Raw genomic sequence first — 21,081 nt, 5'->3', positions numbered from 1 at the left:
TCTGCCTAATTATTAACGTTCTACTTTAATCACAGACAGGTATTTTGAAAATTGTTTGGCAAGTAGGATGATATCCTCCAGAAAAAATGGTTAGTTTCAGCACAAAAAAAAAACAAAACAATATTTTAAGACATTTTAGTTGCCTTTATAAATGCAACTTTTGGGGTAACATAGAATCAATCTCCACAATTTTCATTTATAGTGTACATCTTTAAACCTTGTGCATGTTTGCTAGATGTTTATTCAAATCTGTTCTGACAGCATTATTCTTAGTAGACTGACAAAAAAAAGTTGCATAATTTGCAGTGGAAGTTGTTCTTCCCATGCAAAAAGCTTCTGGAATTCCTGTATTATAAACAAAGATAGTTTCCTGCATGCAGGGATTCATACAATCCATTTATTTGATTGGTAGTTTACACTGTATTCAAGGATAATTCACTAATACTGAGGTATATAGCCGGGATTATGGTGAGAGGAAACTGGGCAAAGCTGTCGGCAAAACAATGCTTGCTGGCAGGCCTTCCCACATTGACTGGAGAGGAAGCCAGAATGAGCTGGGCTTGAACTCACAGCAGCCGCATTACTGAGAGGTTCCTAAGTTATTGCGCCATGCTGGTAGACCTTTCCATGTACGAAAGGAGAGGAAGCCAGCATGTGCTGGACTCACAGCAGTAAAAGGCTTCTGAGTTTTTGCACCATGCTGACAGACCTTCTCACATAGACCGGAGAGGAAGCCATCATATGACTTGAACTCACAGAGAGGTTTCAGAGTTATAACACCAAACTAGCAGACCTTCTCACATATAGCTGGAGAGAAAGCCATCATAAAATGGACTTGAACTCACAGCGACCGCATTGGGGAGAGTTACTGTGCCCCGCTGGTATGTTAACCACTTGTCCACACATGCCCCTGGGATTCGCAAACATCTTACCTTTAACATTACATGAACTTTTCATAGGTAGTTTTAAGATTTTATGCATCAATGCAGCCGCTGTGAGTTCAAGCCCAGCTCATGCTGGCTTCCTCTCCAGCTGGAAGGTCTTCCAGCAAACTGCGGATGGTCGTGGGTTTCCCCCGGGCTGTGTCCAGTTTCCTCCCACCACTGGCCGCCGTTGTATAAGTGAAATATTCTTGAGTATGGCGTAAACATCAATCAAATAAGAAAATAAATAACACCATGTTTTGCTGCTGATACTAAAATCGTTATCACCTGAATGACATCACTGCAGTAATGGGCTAAAATGTATTTAAAAGTATTTTAAATTCAAAAAGTTAAAATAAAACTGAATGTGTTTTTGCAGGATGGTAAAACTTGGATTCTTATAAACGGGCTTCATACATACCTGATTAGGAAGTCTGCAGGTACCAGAGCTGCAGGATGAAGGCGTGCCTAGACCAGCAAAAGTCTGAGGGGTCAGCCACAACCCCTGGGAAAGTGGAGAAGAAAGAAAAAAATATGTCTAATCAGCTACACATATACTCTTAACCCTAAACAAATTTGACACCAGTCATATACGCATGTTTTGGTATATCTCAGGAATCTTATCCAATTTGGAAAAGGTTACAATACACCCACAAAGTTTTAATTCAACTGAATTTATTGATTTATTTGATTGGTGTTTTACACCTTATTATTAGCACAGGAGCACAGAAAACTCCAAAACAACAAAAAAACAGCCAAAATTTTGTTGAAAACAGACAAAATGGCCTATAACGCATTTGGTATCGGTAACTCGTCATGGAAAAGCTACATGTATGCAATGGGACGAACTTGCTTAAAAAAAAACATATCTGGAAAACTCAAAAAAACCAAAACACAACTAAAAAAAAAAACGGCCATGCTTTTGTTGAAAATGGAATAAATATCCCAATACAATGAACTGTTTTCAGGCATAAACTTATTCAAGAAAACACACATCTGGGCGTTCTGCCCGCATAAGGATGTTGTAAGCTGACGACGAAGTATGCACACGTATGCTTGGGGTTTAACATTGTGCTTGATCATTTTTCAGCCGTATAATGACAAGGTGTCATTAGATGTCAGTACATACCCTGAATGACCATAAATATCATCCACAAATGTGCATTTTGCTTAGGCAAATAAATGTCAGAAAATTGTATTTTCTGTGCTGAAACTTTGCAATACAATATCATCCCATGTTCAATGCAAACCTAATAAACACTCTAGACTTCTGAAATTAATAGATTTCTCACTGTCAAGAAAAATGGGCAAGTTAGTCATGGACGAAATTTAGGGTCATTAAGGGTCTATTGAGTATTTTTTTGGCAGGTTGAGGCCATATACTAAAGTCCTGCCACCAATGAAGCATCATGTCGAAGACACCAGACATGACACCCCATCCAGTCACATTATACTGGGCTAACCAGTCATGGTTCCTTGCTCTAACCTCTCACTTGTGAACACCATTTTTGGCACAGATAACAAGGTGAAAGTTAACACAGAAAAACACCAAAATAGGAAAGTAAACAACAACTAATGATATCCTGAGACCTACACCTCTTAATAATCAGAAAATACCCCACACCTGTACATGTATGTACACTGTGACTGCCACTGCTTACAATTTAGCACTCAGTTAAAGGAGAAGAAAGCTTCAATATCAAACAAATACCATTAAAAATAGTATGCATTTCCTCGCATGTGCATGCCATAAAAAAATTTCTAATGTGTACCTCAAGTGGATAAATTATAAATAAATTCAGCGCCAAAATCCGCTGCGGGCGACTCCATTTTGCCTAAGAACTAGGTCTGAAGTCTTCTGTGTTAGGAGGAGAATTTCCATCGGAAACCGCCGAAGTGGAGTTCGTACATTTCCAGTAAAAAATGTACGTGGCCTGCCAACCGCCAGTACTTCACGTTGCTTCCATGATTTCCGCTTGACGAAGGGGAAACCTGAATCTTGGTTGTAGGTTCCGAGTTTGCACAAACAAGCCGGCTGTTTTAACGAATCTCATTGGCTGAGAGGCAACACACCCCCAACATAAAGTACAGTGTGTTAAAGATGGAGGATGCGATGGACTTATGCGATTTATGCCAGCTTTACCGTTTTCAGGCTTTATGTGTATGGCCAGGAAAAATCGCAAAATTATGCAGCAGGCACTACCAGATATAAAAAAATGTGCTCTTTTCAGCCTACAGCGGCATGTTTTTAAATTTTCTTCTCGGTTAATCACAAATGACTGATTTCACAGTTCCACGGCCAAATACAACTGATGACATCTCGCCAACTTCTCACCACTAGCATGATTTCACACTGATCTTGTATCTATGTGTCCACACAGACATTCTTATACCAGCCATCAGCCAATAAGGCCTTTCCTGGTCAATATCCACAAGGCCAATTCCCAAAACAACATATAGCAATTCAATACATTTCATGGTTTTCACACTTTATCTCCTGTCTTAACTCTCTTGCTCTCTGAGGCATGTTTCACATGATTTTATCTAAATAATAAAAATACGTACAACCTACCTCCTGACTGACAACGGTTGCTCCGTGGTGGTTGTTTAAGTTTTTCTGAAATTTAAAATCAAACATTAGGTTAACAGAGGTCAACGGAAAGTGTGACTGACATGAACTGAACAAGTTAGACTTCCATTTTGTATTATTTTATTCAGTATGCTTTTCGTGTACTTTGGAACCGCTAGAACAAATTTTTCTCAATGAGTTTTCTCGTCCTTTTCTTTGTTTGTGGTGAGATGTAGTCAGGCCTTCATTAAAAGCATGTGTGCCTTCAAAACAAGGGGATTTTTTACTGGGATTTTGATGGCATTGCTTTTTATTCTTGTTAAGTTCTCCAAAATCTCTTAGAATAAATTTTATTCTGAGTCAGAATAAAAAAATAATTTCTCCCTAAGCCAAGGTAACAACATGGGTTAATTGATAATCTTTTGTTCGTTCTTTTGTAAAAGATTAGGTGACAAAATGCAAGTGATGTAAATGTTCAACCTTTACAACCACTAAAACACTCACCATTCACCAGAATTTATGCATTGATTATGAAAGTGATGGTAAAAATTATTTATTTGTGTTATTTAAGATTGATTTCGGATAATTACCAAAACAACATATAGCACAAACCACATTTCATGGTTTTCACAGTTCATCCGCTGTCTTAACTCTCTTGCTCTCAGAGGCATGTTTCACATGATTTTATCTAAATAATAAAATATGTGTAACCTACCTCCTGACTGACAACTCTATAGCGGTTGTTTAAGTTTCTCTGAAATTTAAAAACAAACATTAGATTAACAGAGGTCAACGGAAAGTGTGACTGACATTAAAATGACTGAGCAAGTTAGACTTCCATTTTGTATTCCTTTTTTCAGTATGCTTTTTTTCCTTTGTGTACTTTGGAACTGCTACAATAACTTTTTCCCAATGACTTTTGTTTTGTCCTTTTTCTGTTTGTGGTGTGACTTAGTGAGGCCATCATTAAAAGTATGTTTGCCTTCAAAAAAAAAAAGGGCCCAACTCTAAATTTTTATACTGTGATTTTGACAGCATTGCTTTTTTTTTTGTGAAGTTCTCCAAAATCTCTTACATGAGTCAAAATGAAAAATAATTTCTCCCTGAGCCAAGGTAACAACATGTGTTAATTGATAATCTTTTGTTTCTTCTTTTGTAAAAGATTAGGTGACAAAATGCAAGTGATGTAAATGTTCAACCTTTACAACCACTAAAACACTTATCATTCACTGGAATTTATGCATTGATTACGAGAATGATGGTAAAAAATTATTTGTTTGTGTTACATAAGATGCAAGCTTCATAAAACTGCATGGATTATTTCTTTACACCCCCACAGTTCTCTCAGGATGTTTCAAATAAAATGCTAAGTTGAAATATACATCAGATGACAGACCATTAAACACCGTCCAGAAAACTAGACTGATTCAACAGAACTTTTGATGCTAGTAAAATGCATTTGAACAAAAAGATGGATGTGACATCACTGATACCCTCTGGAATACTACACTTCACCACAGAAATTTTTAAAACTAATAATGTGCTCGGTCCAAAAAATTCTAAATAATTGTTTTAAATTATTAAATGGTCTTTCATCCACTATGCATTTCATTTCTGTGTTTTATTTGCCTTGATGGTGTAATACTGTCCTTCATGTTTCTGTGATTATGACGGCTATCAGCACTATGTAACTTACATTACTGTAGCCCTGACAGGCCGCTTGGTGGATACTCATGAAGTTGACAGCTACAGGTAGACCACACACCTCACACGTTTGTGTGAATTGCTCAGTATGGGCTAACCCCATGTCCTGAAAACACAAACAGACAGGTCACTGATAGCTAGCATTGCCATGTTCACAAACCTCATGTCCTGAAAACACAGACAGACAGGTCACTGCTAGTTGGGATTATAAAGTTCACAAACCCCATGGCCTGAAAACACAGACAGACAGGTCACTGATAGCTGGCAATATGATGTTCACAAACCTCATGTCCTGAAAACACAGACAGACAGGTCACTGCTATTCAGGGTTACAAAGTTCACAAACCTCATGTCCTGAAAACACAAACAGACAGGTCACTGATAGCTGGCATTACGATGTCCACAAACCCCATGTCCTGAAAACACAAATAGACAGGTCTCTGCTAGTCGGGATTACAATGTTCACAAACCCCATGTCCATTAAACCCCATATCCTGAAAACACAGACAGACAGGTCACTGATAGCTGGCAATATGATGCTCACAAACCTCATGTCCTGAAAACACAAATAGATAGGTCTCTGCTAGTCGGGATTACAATGTTCACAAACCCCATATCCTGAAAACACAGACAGACAGGTCACTGATAGCTGGCAATATGATGCTCACAAACCTCATGTCCTGAAAACACAAATAGATAGGTCTCTGCTAGTCAGGATTACAATGTTCACAAACCCGATATCCTGAAAATACAAACAGATAGGTCACTGATAGCTGGCATTACAATGTTCAAAAACACCATGTCCTGAAAACACAGACAGACTGCTAGTCGGGATTACAACATTCACAAACTGCATGTCCTGAAAACACAAAGAGACAGGTCACCACTAGCTGCCATTACAACGTTCACAAATCCCACTTCCCAAAAACACAGACAGGTCACTGCTAACTGGCATTATGATGTTCACAAACTCAATGTCTTGAAAAAAGAAACAATATCAAATGTGATAATATGCTGCAGCAGCTATGAAATGAAAGTAAAATACACATTTTTTCTCCATTAGAAATGATACCGAAATGTAACCAATTTATCAGGGATTTATCAGTGTAAATGTCCTCTAATTTCAAAAAAAAAAATTGCATTTCCTCCTGTCACAATGCTGGCCCCTCGTCATACAAGTGAAACATGTTTTGAGTTTGTCGTAAAACACCAATTAAAATTAACAAATAAAATTCATTTCAATTTTTCAAGGGCAAATATTCTCAAATAAATAATTTTCAAGGTCATAAATTATACTTTCATATACTTTTGGTGCAATATTTTACACTTTTCCACTAGTAAGTAGGATAAACCTGAAAATCCAAGCGTAATTCTGACATTCGTCCTACATTTGTAAACTATGAAGAAGTGTTCCACAAACATTTCTGAGATCAATTCTTTTTTAAGAGCTCTCAGAATCAAGGAAACAAATACATTAAACATCAAAGAAACAACAGTAAAATACGTTTTGTTCTGCTAACTGCCTGATAAAACCAGCAACAGGTGAACTTAAAAGAACAGACCACATTTAAACAAAGTACACATCATCTAAATTGGAATTTCATGATGACTTCATATATTGTCTTCATCATTTTTAGGCCTTTTTTTCGGTGATTAAAATGGAAATGAAGATTGAGGGTGTTACGGTGGATTTTTCTGAACATATTGAACAGACTAAAGCACAGTGACGTCAGTGTCTTTTCTTGCTGCTAAACCTGTTGTAAAATATTATGTTCCCACATTAAATACAAGAGTTGAAGCTTCATATATACCCTAAATGACTCAAAATTTTGCCCACAAACGTTTTTAGAAGCAAATAAAAGTCACAAAATATTGTTTTTGGTACTGAAATTTACAACTTTCCAGTAGAATATCACTCCACGTTCCAAGCAAACTGTAAAACATCTTTCTAAAATCAATAGAACTCTCAGAATCAGGAAAAATGGGCATGTGAGTCATGGACGAAATTTATGGTCACGTTTGGCGAAAAGTCACATAGCATGACAACATATACACATACACAGCAACGAGAGGAAGTTTAGCAGCCAAAAAAAAAAAAGAACCTGTGACACCAATGTGGATCAATCTGTTTAATATGCTCTAAAAAGTCCTCTCTAGCATCTCTGTCTTTATCTCCATTTTAATCACTGGAAATACATTCCTAACAGAAATGAAGACCATGTTTGGAATGAGCATAAAATGGCCTTTCAGATGGTCTTCAGTGTGAACCAGTTGAAGGAAAGCAGAGACACTGTGGCAAAAACCATACAGCCACTGGCAAGTCACTGGTTAACTTTCCCACAGCCTCGCATGCCATATTGGCGGAGGATTGTACCTGTGCACTGTAGGACCACTCCAACAACAACATGTGCAGTCAAGCATTTGTTCACCGAAACCTGAGAGCATGGGATTCTCAGTCTATTTATTTCTTTGACTGGTGTTTTATGCCATGCTCAAGAATATTGCACTTACACGGCGATGACCAACATCATAGTGGGACGAAACCAAGCAGGCCTTAGAGGAAAAACCCTGCACAACAAACTGTGGGTTGCTGGCAGATCTTTCCACATATGACCAGAGAGGAAGCCAGCATCAGCACTGGTGAGAGGCTCCTGGGTCACTGTGCTGCAAAAACACGCTAATCACAAGGTGATGGAGACCCACTGGGATTCTTGAAGGTTTATTTGATTGGTGTTTTGTGCTGTACTCAAGAATATTCCACTTATATGACGGCAGCCAGCATTATGGTGGAAGGAAACCGGGCACAGCCCGGGGGAAACCCACGACCATCCGTAGGTTGCCGTGGGACCTTCCCACGCACGGCTGGAAGAAGCCAGGAGGAGCTGGACTCTCAGCGACTGCATTGGTGAGAGGCTCCAGGGTCATTACCCTGTACTAGCGCGCTAACCACCTGAGCCACAGATGCCCCGATTCTTAAAGATTCCGGTGACTTAAGATGAAAATTTCAGAATTACCGTTTGACTTGGCTTCAGTATTTCTTCGAACACAGGCCGTGATGAGGGCTTTGGACGCCTTCGGCAGAGTACACCAGTCTTTAGAAGCTGAAATCAGAAGCAACTGCTTAAGAGAAAAGGCAACAACATTGCACATCGTCGGCATCACATATGGAACTGGAATCCATGACTGGACAGCAAAGAAAACAGTAAAGTCAACTATACGTCAGTTCAAAAACCACTAAACACCAACCATAAAAATAATCTGATTGATCTTTTTTTTTTTTTTAAGTTTTCAACCTAGTAAAATGCATTTTAAACATTGGATTCTACGGTGGCCTTTTTTAACCAAATTGGAACGTCCCATCTGGTGTTTGCCACTTAACACACAGCCTGATAGATTTCATCAATTCAAAATGCACAAGCATATAAATCTATGAATGCATTTGCTGATGGGACCTTGAAACGGGTTATTTCAAGTAAAAAATGTGAATGTGGCATCACTGATACCCTCTCTCTATACACCGCCGAGGCCCCCTGATTGAGTGACAGAAGTACCCCAAATCTTCTAATTTTTGGGACAGATATCAGTAATTCTTCAACCACTGTCAAGCTTTTCTCTCGTTTGCAAGGTGTATATTCAAGCCTGTTATGAAGGCATTATCCTGTGTAGACTGATAAAATTATACTTTTTCTAGAGCCTTGAAACTGGCCAATCCAACCAATAAAATTTTTTCTCCAAAATCAAATTAAAAACATGCATAAATGGCACTGAAAGTTGCTCTTTCACATGCAAAAAGTTTCAGGAATTAGGGTAGTGTTGAAAGTAGAATATTACATTTTTACAAGCCTTTTGGAAAGGAAAGATATGAGTATGCTGTCATTAGATGTAAGAAAAAGGAAACTCAAAATTCTGGCCACAATTACATCCGTAATACGTAATGGCTAAAACGAGCAGACCAGGTGTCCCAAAAATTCGAAGGTATAGATGAACTGTGACATTATACAACTACAGGTATTTTAACTTTAATGGTAAGAAAACAAAAATTTGTGTTAGCTACAGCACTGATAAAATAAGTGAGAAATTATTTGTAAATATGGTCTTTAATACCTTTTTTCATTTTTTCTAAAAAAAGAGAACATGTAAAAATATTTTCTGTATACTAGGTATTTGGAACCTCCTATTGGTGTTTGCATAATAATGTTCTCAGTGAGGGTTTAAAGCATGTTTGATAAATTTACTTGTGCTCAAACTTAACGAACTTGTTCAACAAAAATTTTGATTATAGTCATGTTTTAAATAGATGTACATTCATAAAATATAATTCATTGTTTACTGAATAGTTTCTACACACAAATGGATTCACCTTGCATGCACTGAATTAAATTCCAGTCAATCAAAGTAACCATAGTTCAACCAATCAGATAGCCTGGATGCCGTCTAAAACAGCCAGTAGTTTCACAGTAATTTCACCCAATAATATTTCAGTAACAGGATGTTGCAGCCAATGGAGGTAGAGTGGCATGATGAGTTGTTGTGTTGTGTATAAATGCTGTAATTATATACCTTAAAGACACAGGCTTGCATATAATGTAATAAATTTACATTCAAATATTAAAATCTAACAGACGCGGGTCAAATGCTTATTTAGAACATTATTATGCAAAGTTGTTATATACCATGAAATGATCCCAATTAACCAACTTTATAAAAATATCTTCGAAAAATTTCAAGCCACCAAAGAGCTTGCCTGTAAAAGACACATGAATGCAAAACTTCAGCTGATTACATGAAGTACTGAAAATGAGAATTTGGTAATTTACAGTAATTAATATGCACACAGGGCATCAGCGATGGAACATCCCCCTTGTGTCATAATGCTTTATGTGCATGTCAAACTTCGGGTCAAAACATACTGTGCTTTTTTAAATACCACCCCAAACACTTTTTTCCAAACATTTCACAAAAAGTCAGGAAATATGCACACACTGAATCAACGGCGGAATATTCATCTTGTGTTATTGTGTTCAAACAATTATCTCAATATCTGCAGTACTTTTTAAAATACCACCCCTAACATTTTATTTAAGACTGCGTTCCCTGCCGACACCTCAAAAAAAAAACATAAATGAAGGCCATACTTACAAATAACTTTTTACACTCTTTTAAATGAAATTGGCATGCATTTTGTGTTTCCTCCTTTACCAACAACCCTTTACCTACCACCCATTAGCTACCACTCTTCACCAACAACCCTCTACCCACCACCCATTACCTACCACCCTTCACCAACAACCCTTTACCTACCACCCTTCACCAACAGCCCATTACCTACCACCCTTCACCAACAGCCCTTTACCTACAACCCTTTACCTTCCACCCATTACCTACCACCCTTAACCAAGAGCCCTTTACCTACCACCCTTCACCAACAGCCCTTTACCTACCACCCTTCACCAACAACCCCTTACCTACCACCCTTCACCAACAACCCTTTACCTACCACCCATTACCTACCACCCTTCACCAACAACCCTTTACCTACCACCAATTACCAACAACCCATTACCTGCCACCCTTCACCAACAACCCTTTACCTACCACCCTTCACCAACAGCCCTTTACCTACCACCTTTCACCAACAGCCCATTACCTACCACCCTTCACAAACAACTCTTTACCTACCACCCTTCACCAACAACCCTTTACCTACCACCCTTCACCAACAACCCTTTACCTACCACCCTTCACCAACAGCCCTTTACCTACCACCCTTCACCAACAACCCTTTACCTACCACCCATTACATACCACCCTTTACTTACCACCCTTGACCAACAACCCTTTACCTATCACCCATTACCTACCACCCTTCACCAACAACTCTTTACCTACCACCCTTCACCAAAAACCCTTTAAGCCCTGTCAAGACTATTCAACATCTTTCAAACTTTTTTCAACTGTCCTGTCCACACTACAAATCAAATATATCGACTTTGTCCAACACTGTTATCATGTGGTGAGCTGTGTTTTTTTTACCAGATTTTCGTGAAATTGGAGGCAAATTTCCGTCTTTCATTTCAATGCATGAGACACAGTGATTTTCTTTTGTCCCTGTCTTTGTAATCCTTAGAAAGAGTGTTGTACAGAAAAGGGTATGTTTCATAATCCTGTATCAACGAAACTGTCTCATCGTGAGACCAGTTTCTCTCCCTCATGGTGCTGCCATTTTGCCCAGGTCACATGGCTTAAGGCCGTCACATTATCTCTACACGCCCACTGATTGGCTACTTTAAATCAACTTGACTTAACTTGACAAAAGAAACACACATGCACATTTCCAATTCAACAATGTTGGATGGTATTGAGTGTTGTTGAACCAAGTTGAAGAACTCGTCCAGACTCTTCAACACGTCTCAACTTGTTGACTCTTGTTGAATCAACAAAGTTGAGTGATGTTGGATAGTCTGGGCTTTACCAATAACCCTTCACGAACAACCCTTAACCCTTCACGAACAACCCTTAACCAACAATCTTTTACACTTTATCAAGCCCTCTCTTACGCTTTTCCCTGTGGCACCAGCACCCCTGGCTTCATTTTCTGTGTTATCCACGCAGTCGTTCTCAGCTTCGTCGCTACTGTCAGTAAACAAGACCTCTGGGGTGAGATTTGTGGGTAGAATGTCGGCGCTGACTCTGCGTTTTCTTGTCCCTGGATCATGTCTTTTCCTGCACTTTTCGCAGCTCCCGCTCTTTGCTGTACAGAGATCCACCTGTACAACAGTCCTCTGAAGCTCTTGCCTTTGCCGAGGATTTAATCTCTCCTTGCCATGCTGCATGACAAGTTTTCGAGTCCTTTCAAGCAGATCTTTTGGCTGGCAAGATTTAAACGAAGAGGAGCATGACACAACATGGCGTTGCTTACCATGAGACTCGACAGAAAACTGAGAATTCTCACCAAGAATTTCCGAACTGTGCCTACCACCTGTTAAGTTTCTCTCCATTGCCTGTGGGCTAGTGGAATGCCAGGCAAGTTTGTAGTTGGTCTTCTGCAGAGACGGTGTACCAGAGCTGAACAGCTGCGGTCCCGTGCCAGAGGGTACAGGCTCGTCGTTCATTGCCTTTGTTTCCTCATTAGTCAGAAGGCTTCTTAGCCAATCAGAAGTGTCAAAAGGTTTCTACAACATCAACAACTAAAAAATAGCATTGTCTGGCGAGCCACAAAACAGCAACGATCACACTGATATTTACTGGACTGATTTATGATTTCTGTCATCACAAGGCCATTTTATGCCATTATATTGGTCAAAAATGCCATCAAGTATTTATTTATTGGATTGTTATTTCACGCCATACTGAAGAAAATTTCACTTGTACAACAGCAACCAGCATTATGGTAGGAAACTGGACAGAGCCCAGGGGAACCCACGACCATCCGCAGGTTACTGGCAGACCTTCCCCACTAGAGTCATGGAGGCAACACTGTGCCATCATGATGGGTATTTTACATCATCATACATGTATTTTAGGTAACTATGCAGAGCATTTTTGCAGGACCCTTTCCTTCTTCATGCAGGATCATTTACTTCATCATGTAGGGCATATTACTTCATCATGAAGGACCATTTACTTCATTATGAAAGACCATTTACTTCACAAACATGACCTTTTACTTCATCATAAGGACCTTTTATTTATTGATTTATTTGATTGGTGTTTACGCCGTACTCAAGAGTATATTTCACTTATACGATGGCGGCCAGGATTATGGTGGGAGAAAACCGTGCAAAGCCCAGGGGTGAAACCCAAGACCATTCACAGGTTGCTGGCAGGACCTTTCACTTCATCTTCACCTTTTATTTCATCATGCAGGACATTCACTTCATTATGCAGGACCTTTTACTTCATCACAGAACCTTTTACTTCATCATACAGGACTTTTATATATTTATTTATTTATTTCATTGGTGTTTTACGCCATACTCAAAAATATTTCACTTATACTTATATTCCGGCCAGCATTATGGTGGGAGGAAACTGGGGGAAAACCCCAGGGGGAAACCCACGACCATAAGCAGGTTGCTGATAGGACCTTTTACTTCATCATACAAGACCTTTACTTCATTATGCAGGACCATTCACTTCATCACAGAACCTTTTACTTCATCATACAGGACCTTTTACTTCATCATGCAGGACATTCACTTCATTATGCAGGACCATTCACTTCATCACAGAACCTTTTACTTCATCATACAGGACCTTTTACTTCATCATGCAAGACCTATTACTTTATCAGGATCCAGTGTTGTAGGGTATTTCACTTCATCATACAGGATCTTTCACTTCATCACAGGACCTATTACTTTATCAGGATCCAGTGTTGTAGGGTATTTCACTTCATCATACGGGATCTTTCACTTCATCACAGGACCTGTTACTTTATCAGGATCCAGTGTTGTAGGGTATTTCACTTCATCATACGGGATCTTTCACTTCATCACAGGACCTGTTACTTTTTTATCATGAAGTAAAATGTCCTGCATGATGAAGAAAAAAAGTTTTGCATGATGAAGGGAATGCTCCTGGATGATGAAGTGAAAAGTCCTGCATGCATGTAGGACCTTTTACTTCATCATTCAGAGAATTTTATCCTCAGTTGGACATTTCACTGATAAGAATTATTTATCTTACTGGATTGGTGTTCAGTGGCATACTCAAGCATTAGGGCTAGTGGATGGAACATGAAGTGCCCGAAGTCTTCCGGACTGATTAGTGTTTTACACTGTGTTCAAGAGTATTTCACTTAAACCATGATTTTTGGATTACCATCACATCTACAATATTGCAGACATATAGGGGAACCAAATTAAAACCAACAGACAACCCTAGAGCAGCATTAGCCACATTGTTATAGTTGGCAAATGCTCACAACCTTACCTTTTCATAAGGTGAACTAGTCAGTCCGTCTGCTCTCTCTGGCGTTCTCAATGATCCAGTGTTGTAGCCATCGTCCGAGTCCTCAATATCTGAAAACGGGTCTTTATTTGTTGGCAGGGATACGAACTCTTCAGACAAACTAGGCGTTTCACTTTTGATGTTCTCCAAAAGCGTTAGCTGGCTGTTTTCATGCTTAGAAGCAGCTCCCTGTGGAGCTCTCAGTTTTTTTGCATCCTGCTTTGCCAAACTCTTCTTGCTTGGATGCTCTCCTGACAACTGCTTCTGCCAGGTGCTTTCAGGCAGATCTTTGACAGGAGGAATTTTCTTGGATGGGGACCTAGTGCAATGTGGAATATCCGTGGATGGGGACCCACTACAAGGTGGAATATCCTTAGATGGGGACCCATTGCAAGGTGGAACTTCCTTGGATGGGGACCCATCACACCTTACAAAGCAATTTTTCCTGCACAGTAAAACGACTGGACTTCTGTTCAAACAAATATCTGTCTTGTAATCAGGCTGTCTTTTCAAGGCTTCCCTCAGAGGGTCACTTGTCTTATCACTAGTATGATCATAATTTGGTACACCCTTGTTTCCCGTAATTCTTCTGCCTCTTGACGAGACAGGATTCTCATCATCTTCAGGCTGTTTGAACATCCTGTCATTTAGAGCATTTGAAAAGTCTGAATTCAGCTCCCTTCTGCATGTCACACTGGAATCTCTTTCCACTGCTTTAGAGTTCTTGGCAGTGCTTTCAGTAGATTTTTCCACTGTTTTGTTCAATTGTTTGGATATTGTGTCAGGAAACGCATCAGGCTTTCGACAATTTCTATTACCGTCCGTAGATTTCTCTTGTGATGATTTCTCTTCACCTGAGTCAGAAAGGTCAGACAACTGTTCCTGTTTAACACTAGCACACCTTTCTGTAGCTTTGAATCTTTGAGCAGTGCTTTTCTTGGTTTCTTCCTGTGATTCACTCGACTTAACAATTTTAACCACTGACTTCCCAGGAGACACAGCTTGCCTTTTCCTTGGGCATGCAGTCTCTTCCATTTCCTTCGTTACTTGTCTCAACCTGCTGGACCTTGTCTCCTTACAAGACATAATTGCACTTTTCTTAACTGGTGTCTCTTCCTGTCCTTGTCCTTCCAGACCTGTCTTATGCTTAACATTTTTCCTTAGCGTTTTTTCCTTTTCCTTTGAGGATTGTCTTAATCTACATGACATTGTTTCCTGAACAGAAACACAAGTGCCTGACTTTGATGCTTTTGGATTGCCACCACAGTTTGATTTAGATTTCTTGGCATCATTAAAACTCCTTTTTACTTTCTGTTCCACACTGGGACGTCGCTTTCTCGACTGTGAACAGTCCCTTGCCAACATTTGAGAAACAGGCTTTAACATTTCCATCTTTACACAAGTTTCAAGTTTAATTACAGGTTCTTTGTGGAATTTTGGCATGTCTAAGCTATCCAAAACATTCATGTTTTCCACGCATATTGGAAATGGTGAGTGCTGTTTCTCTTCTTTCAAGTAACTGGTGACTGGTTCACTATTTTGAGATAAACTAATGCCATGTTTCTCTTTCATTTTTTCACTCAAACATTCTGACATTTTCAAGCAGTTTATACGAACAAAACACTGCATCATTTTGCATTGTTCTTTTGAGAAATCTTTCAGTTTCTCAGGCTGGTCATATCCCTTTACTCCAGCTGTTGTAGAGTTAGCATTGGACTCAACTTCATCAATGTTCATATTTAGGTCAGTGGAATGTATTTCATCCAATACAGACAATTTTGCTGACACCTCAATGGAATCATGAGATGTAGAATTCCGTTTGCAGGTTTGAGTAATCCCCAAACCTTTAGGTTGATCTCCACATTCATCATGTTCATCAACGATACATATATGGGGATTCAGAACATCTTCCCGCTGGTTGTCACATTCATCATCGATACATGTCCGGGGATTCGGAACATCTTCCTGCTGGTTGTCAGATTCATCATCGATACATGTCCGGGGATTCAGAACATCTTCCCGCTGGTTGTCATGTTCATCAACGATACATGTCTGGGGATTCAGAACATCTTCCCGCTGGTTGTCACATTCATCATCGATACATGTCCGGGGATTCGGAACATCTTCCCGTTGGTTGTCAGATTCATCATCGATACATGTCCGGGGATTCAGAACATCTTCCCGTTGGTTGTCAGATTCATTATCGATACATATCTGGGGATTCAGAACATCTTCCCATTGGTTGTCATGTTCATCATCCATGCATGCATTCGAATCATTAGCGTCATAATGTTGGTCACCAGATGCATTATCCCTAGCCACATGGGGATCCCTAGCAGGTTCCTGTTGGTCACTGGATTCATCGTCCATGTGTACTTCATCACCAACAAGTTCTTGGGAATCCCGGACGTCATTTTGCTGGCTACTAGAATCATCATCCATACATTTCTGGAAACTCGGAACACCATTCTCTTGCTTACTAGCTTCATCATCTGTACATGACTGAGACTTCTGTACTCCATTATCTTCATCGCCAGATTTATCATCTGTACAGATCTGAGATTCCTTCATCCCATTATCTGGGTCGCCAGATTCATCATCCAAGCATTTTTGTGAATCCTGAGTATCCTTTTCCGTATTTATCTGAAAATCCTGAACTCCATCTGCTTGGACTCCAGATCCATCATCTCTGCAAGTTTCAGAACCCTGGCCAACATCATCCTGGTCGCTAGATTCACAATCCCTGCATTCTTGTGAATCCTGATCATCTTCATTTTGGTCGCAAGATTCATCAGTCATGCATGTTTGTGAGTCATGCTCACCCTTCTGTTGGTTACTAGATTCATCACCCAAACAGCCTTGTGAATCCTGATCATCTTCATTTTGGTCGCCAGATTCATCAGTCATGCATGTTTGTAAGTCATGCTCACCCTTCTGTTGGTTACTAGATTCATCACCCAAACAGCCTTGGGAATCCTGAACACATTCATTATCTAAATCAATTTTAGAATCCTGTGACTCCCTTTGACTCTTCACATCTGGGGAAACTGAACTGGACTCCTGTTGGCTGCTGGATTCACAGCCCTGGGTATTGTTGGGTTCTTGCAAATGGTCGCCACCTTCAGAATCTACACCATTTTGGAAATCTTTCCAATCATTTTTCCCTTTCCTAGAGTCAATAATTTTGGGTGGTTGTGTGAAATCTTGTGAATCCGGATGGTTTCCTCCCTCAATTTTACCCTCAGCAGAACAGGGATCAGATAATTTATACTTTACATGTGGAATTTCAATCTTGTCATCCACAGGTCCTGGATTTGAAACTCTAGGTCTTTCTGAGTCCATACTGTTCTTGTTTTTCCCCATGTTCCTTTATTAAATGCTTACACTTTTTTGTAGTCACCTTCTTCTGCACACATGATATATGTTCTTGTTCCAAACATGTGAATGATTTATGTTCTGGTTACAAACATGAGACAGATTTATGTTCTGCTTACAAACATGTGGCAGATTTATGTTCTGCTTACAAACATGTGACAGATTTATGTTCTGCTTACAAACATGTGACAGATTTATGTATACATTATGTATACATTTTACTTTCTGTTTCGGAATTTCCATTGATAAATGTTTCAAACTCCATGGGTGAATGAATGTTTCTTCAGATTCAGACTTCACAAGTTATAAATTCTACGATTCTCAACTGTAGAGACAAGTTCCAAAGCACCACAGATGTAAGTCTCATGTTGTAAACATCTGGAAAAAAAACAAAAAACAGTTAGCATGCTTTTCCACATTGTAAATGTAAGAAATGTACATGTAAAAAAAACAAAAAAAACAAAAAACAGTAATGCATTTTTATTAACTTTAAGACAATAATATAAACACAGGACAGGTGCACAAGGTTATTATTTTAGGTTGCAGGTGTAGACCTAAAATTTTTTACTCATATCAAACCAAACCCATCAGAAATGACTCTCCACCCAGTAACATTATAACGATCAAACCAGTCCTATTTCATTGCTCTAAATCTCTCGGTGGTGAGCACCAATCGAGGCAACAATAAGTACTATTTTTACTGATTTGATTGGTGTCTTATGTCATCCTCAAACTTATATGACTTCTACAACAGTGGTCAGAATTATGGTAGAAGGAAACAAAACCCGCAAGACGTTTCAAAGTCTTTAGTATTACCCGACAGGATGTGTTGTTCACAACCAAATGCATGCAATGTCTAATTATACAGGCTAAAATTTGCACTTACATCTTGTGGGGTTTAGAGCTGATAGATGTGAACAAATGATACATGCTGTATTTCATGTATCCATGAGCATGTAGCTTGCCTAATCCAATAATTTCTACCTGTCAGAGTGCGCTCTATTTGAAAACCAGATGCAGTTGCCGTGGCAGTTTGTCTCGCCATTTGAGACAAAAATTACCCATTAAGTAAGTCTCCAGGGGCCCCTTTTCACAAAATGCATGCAACATTAGATGTAGTTAACTTACATGGCGACTACTGCAGTAGGTATTATGTCGCCATGATAGTTACACCAACGAAGAGGAACATATGCTTTGTGAAAGAGGCCTCCGGGCCTGATGGTTGCAGACATCCGTTGATTTATCACATGCCCAACTCAAGAATATTTCACCTATACCAAGGCCAGCATTATGGTGGGTGACAACCGGACACAGCCTGGGGGAAACCCACGACCATCCGCAGGTTGCTGAAAGACCTTCCCACGTACAGCCGGAGAGGAGGCCAGCATGAGCTGGACCTGAACTCAGCGACCACACTGGTGTGAGGCTCCTGGGTCATAACGCTGCGTTAGCGCGCTAACCAACTGAGCCACGGAGGCCCTCCCACATTACTAATAACAACAACAACAACAACAACTTGCATGCAATCAAGGAAGAGCTGATTCACTGATTGATTCAGAAAACTTTGTTTCATTAGAGTATCTAAATGTGTCTCACCTCACGAATACAGGAAAAACTCTGCACACATCTGCCTTTCAGCACAAATCACCATCTTTCTTTTTGCTTGGTACCACCAGGCACCCCTCAACGCAACAGTACTCGTCACAAAGACCCTATTAAAATGCACAGACAACTCCGTGCTCATGTGCTCATCAGGGGAGATAATTCAAGATAGGCTCACCCGTGTTTGTGTTTTAAAAATTATTTCAGAATGTTTACAAAGAATATATTTTAATTTGTGTTCTAATATGACACAATAAAAGCCCACGCTTAGTTAACAGTAAACAACAGTGGCATCGGAAGCAGTACGGCCGGTACAGCCATGGCCGTACCACTTTTCTTTTAAAAAAAAGGAAACAAAAAATTCAATCAATCAATCAGTCAATCAATCAAGAGTAATATCGGACCAATTTAATGGCGATCAACAAAAGGAAGGCCCTTACACACACATGTGCACTGTAAACTGTTAAGCATATAAAACTACAATGGATCTGTGTGAAGAATAAAGACCCTGTAAAACGATTTCATGACATCTGCAGCCGTTTAGTATCCCAAAGCTTCCGGGGCCTATCGGCGGCCCCTGAACTCTCGTCTCTTGTGCGGGGATAGTCGACCGATGGCCGTTCCACTTTCAAATTGCTTCCGAAGTGCCTGAACAAAGAATTATAGTTGTTTGCACTGCAGCCAGTATCAGATCCCCAAATGTTGGCCCACATATGTTGGTGTAATGGTGTTAGAAATATACAATATGGCTCTCTATTCTGTAGTCAGGAGTCTCTCACCAATGCGGTCGCTGTGAGTTCAAGTCCCGCTCATGCTGGCTTTCTCTCCGGCCGTATGTGGGAAGGTCTGCCAGCTACCTGCGGATGGTCGTGGGTTTCCCCCGGGTTCTGCCCGGTTTCCACCCACCATAATGCTGGCCACGTCGTATAAGTGAAATATTCTTGAGTACGGCGTAAAACACCAATCAAAAAAAAAAATCTATTCTGTAGTCAGAACTATATACCACAGAATCATATTTTATAGATCTAGTATTGATTCAATATTCGATAATGTGGCGCGTTTACTATGGTTAGTAACTCTAGACCGATTTTCAACACAACGTTTAACGCAACTCCAGGCCGCTGTCGTATATATAAGTGAAAAATATCCTTGGGTACATCGTAAAACACTAATCACATAAATAAATAAACACTCCACTAAGGGACTAGAACTAGGCCTATATGAAAAATACACACGGCACCTTCCAAATTTAGGCATGCTTCAACTTTATTACATTTAACATTGCAACAATACTGTAACAATGTTCATTCAAGTTGTTTCAGGTTTCACAAATGCATGTTGAGGTAGAAGATTTTGTCTTGTATTAATTGAAAGAAAAAAGATGACTAGGATGGTTCATGATTGGTGAGGACTACATTGCATCGAGGCGAAACCGAGATACTATGACGTTAAGTTAGAATCGGTCAAGGGCGAACTTATTTAGCCTATGCCGTTTGATTCGAGCAAAAAGCATCAAACCCAGCAAGCTGTACTACAGAAAATAGAATTTTCGTACACCTTGGGTAGTACAGGGAAATCCTGTCGATTCATTGGTTGGGCGCAGTGAGAAAAAATACGATATGTGTTAAATTACTGAAATTATTATTTCAGAGGGGCTCGGCTCCCACACCTCTGTCTGATTTGAGGGGAGATTTGAGTCTGGTTTGACTCAACGTCCCTTTGTCAAGATGTCTCTACACCTGATTTATCAAATATCAGCCCAGTGAATGATCATGCAGTTTGAAGGCCCGTGTTTTCAGCAATTTCGACCAGGCTTTGCCTACATTTCCTGCTGTGTATTGAATTGTTAATACCATGTGAAGTGTGTCGCATAAACAAAACGCCTTACTTCTATTGGTTAAATTTGCTTCTCTTAACCTTTTAATTTATACTAACGTGTTTGACAAAAAAAATGTC

General features: G+C 39.7%; 1 protein-coding gene across 1 annotated transcript in view; it reads right to left on the bottom strand.

Annotated features, from left to right (window-relative positions):
* Positions 1–19,222, bottom strand: part of LOC135464524 (uncharacterized) — a 31,357-nt gene extending 12,135 nt beyond the window's left edge. Inside the window, exons 1-8 of the mRNA XM_064741949.1 lie at positions 19,120–19,222; positions 14,131–17,901; positions 11,754–12,368; positions 8,211–8,297; positions 5,189–5,302; positions 4,208–4,246; positions 3,496–3,540; positions 1,345–1,428 (exon numbers count right to left, since the gene is read on the bottom strand). Of these exons, the coding sequence (XP_064598019.1) occupies positions 1,345–1,428; positions 3,496–3,540; positions 4,208–4,246; positions 5,189–5,302; positions 8,211–8,297; positions 11,754–12,368; positions 14,131–17,511 (4,365 nt within the window). The 5' untranslated portion in view covers positions 17,512–17,901; positions 19,120–19,222. The remainder of the gene's footprint in view (positions 1–1,344; positions 1,429–3,495; positions 3,541–4,207; positions 4,247–5,188; positions 5,303–8,210; positions 8,298–11,753; positions 12,369–14,130; positions 17,902–19,119) is intronic.
* Positions 19,223–21,081: the final 1,859 nt, after the last annotated feature.

Source organism: Liolophura sinensis, chromosome 4, assembly GCF_032854445.1.
Source record: "Liolophura sinensis isolate JHLJ2023 chromosome 4, CUHK_Ljap_v2, whole genome shotgun sequence".
In the NCBI taxonomy this organism is placed as follows: Eukaryota; Metazoa; Mollusca; class Polyplacophora; order Chitonida; family Chitonidae; genus Liolophura; species Liolophura sinensis.
This window is presented reverse-complemented; position numbering and strand designations above follow the sequence as displayed.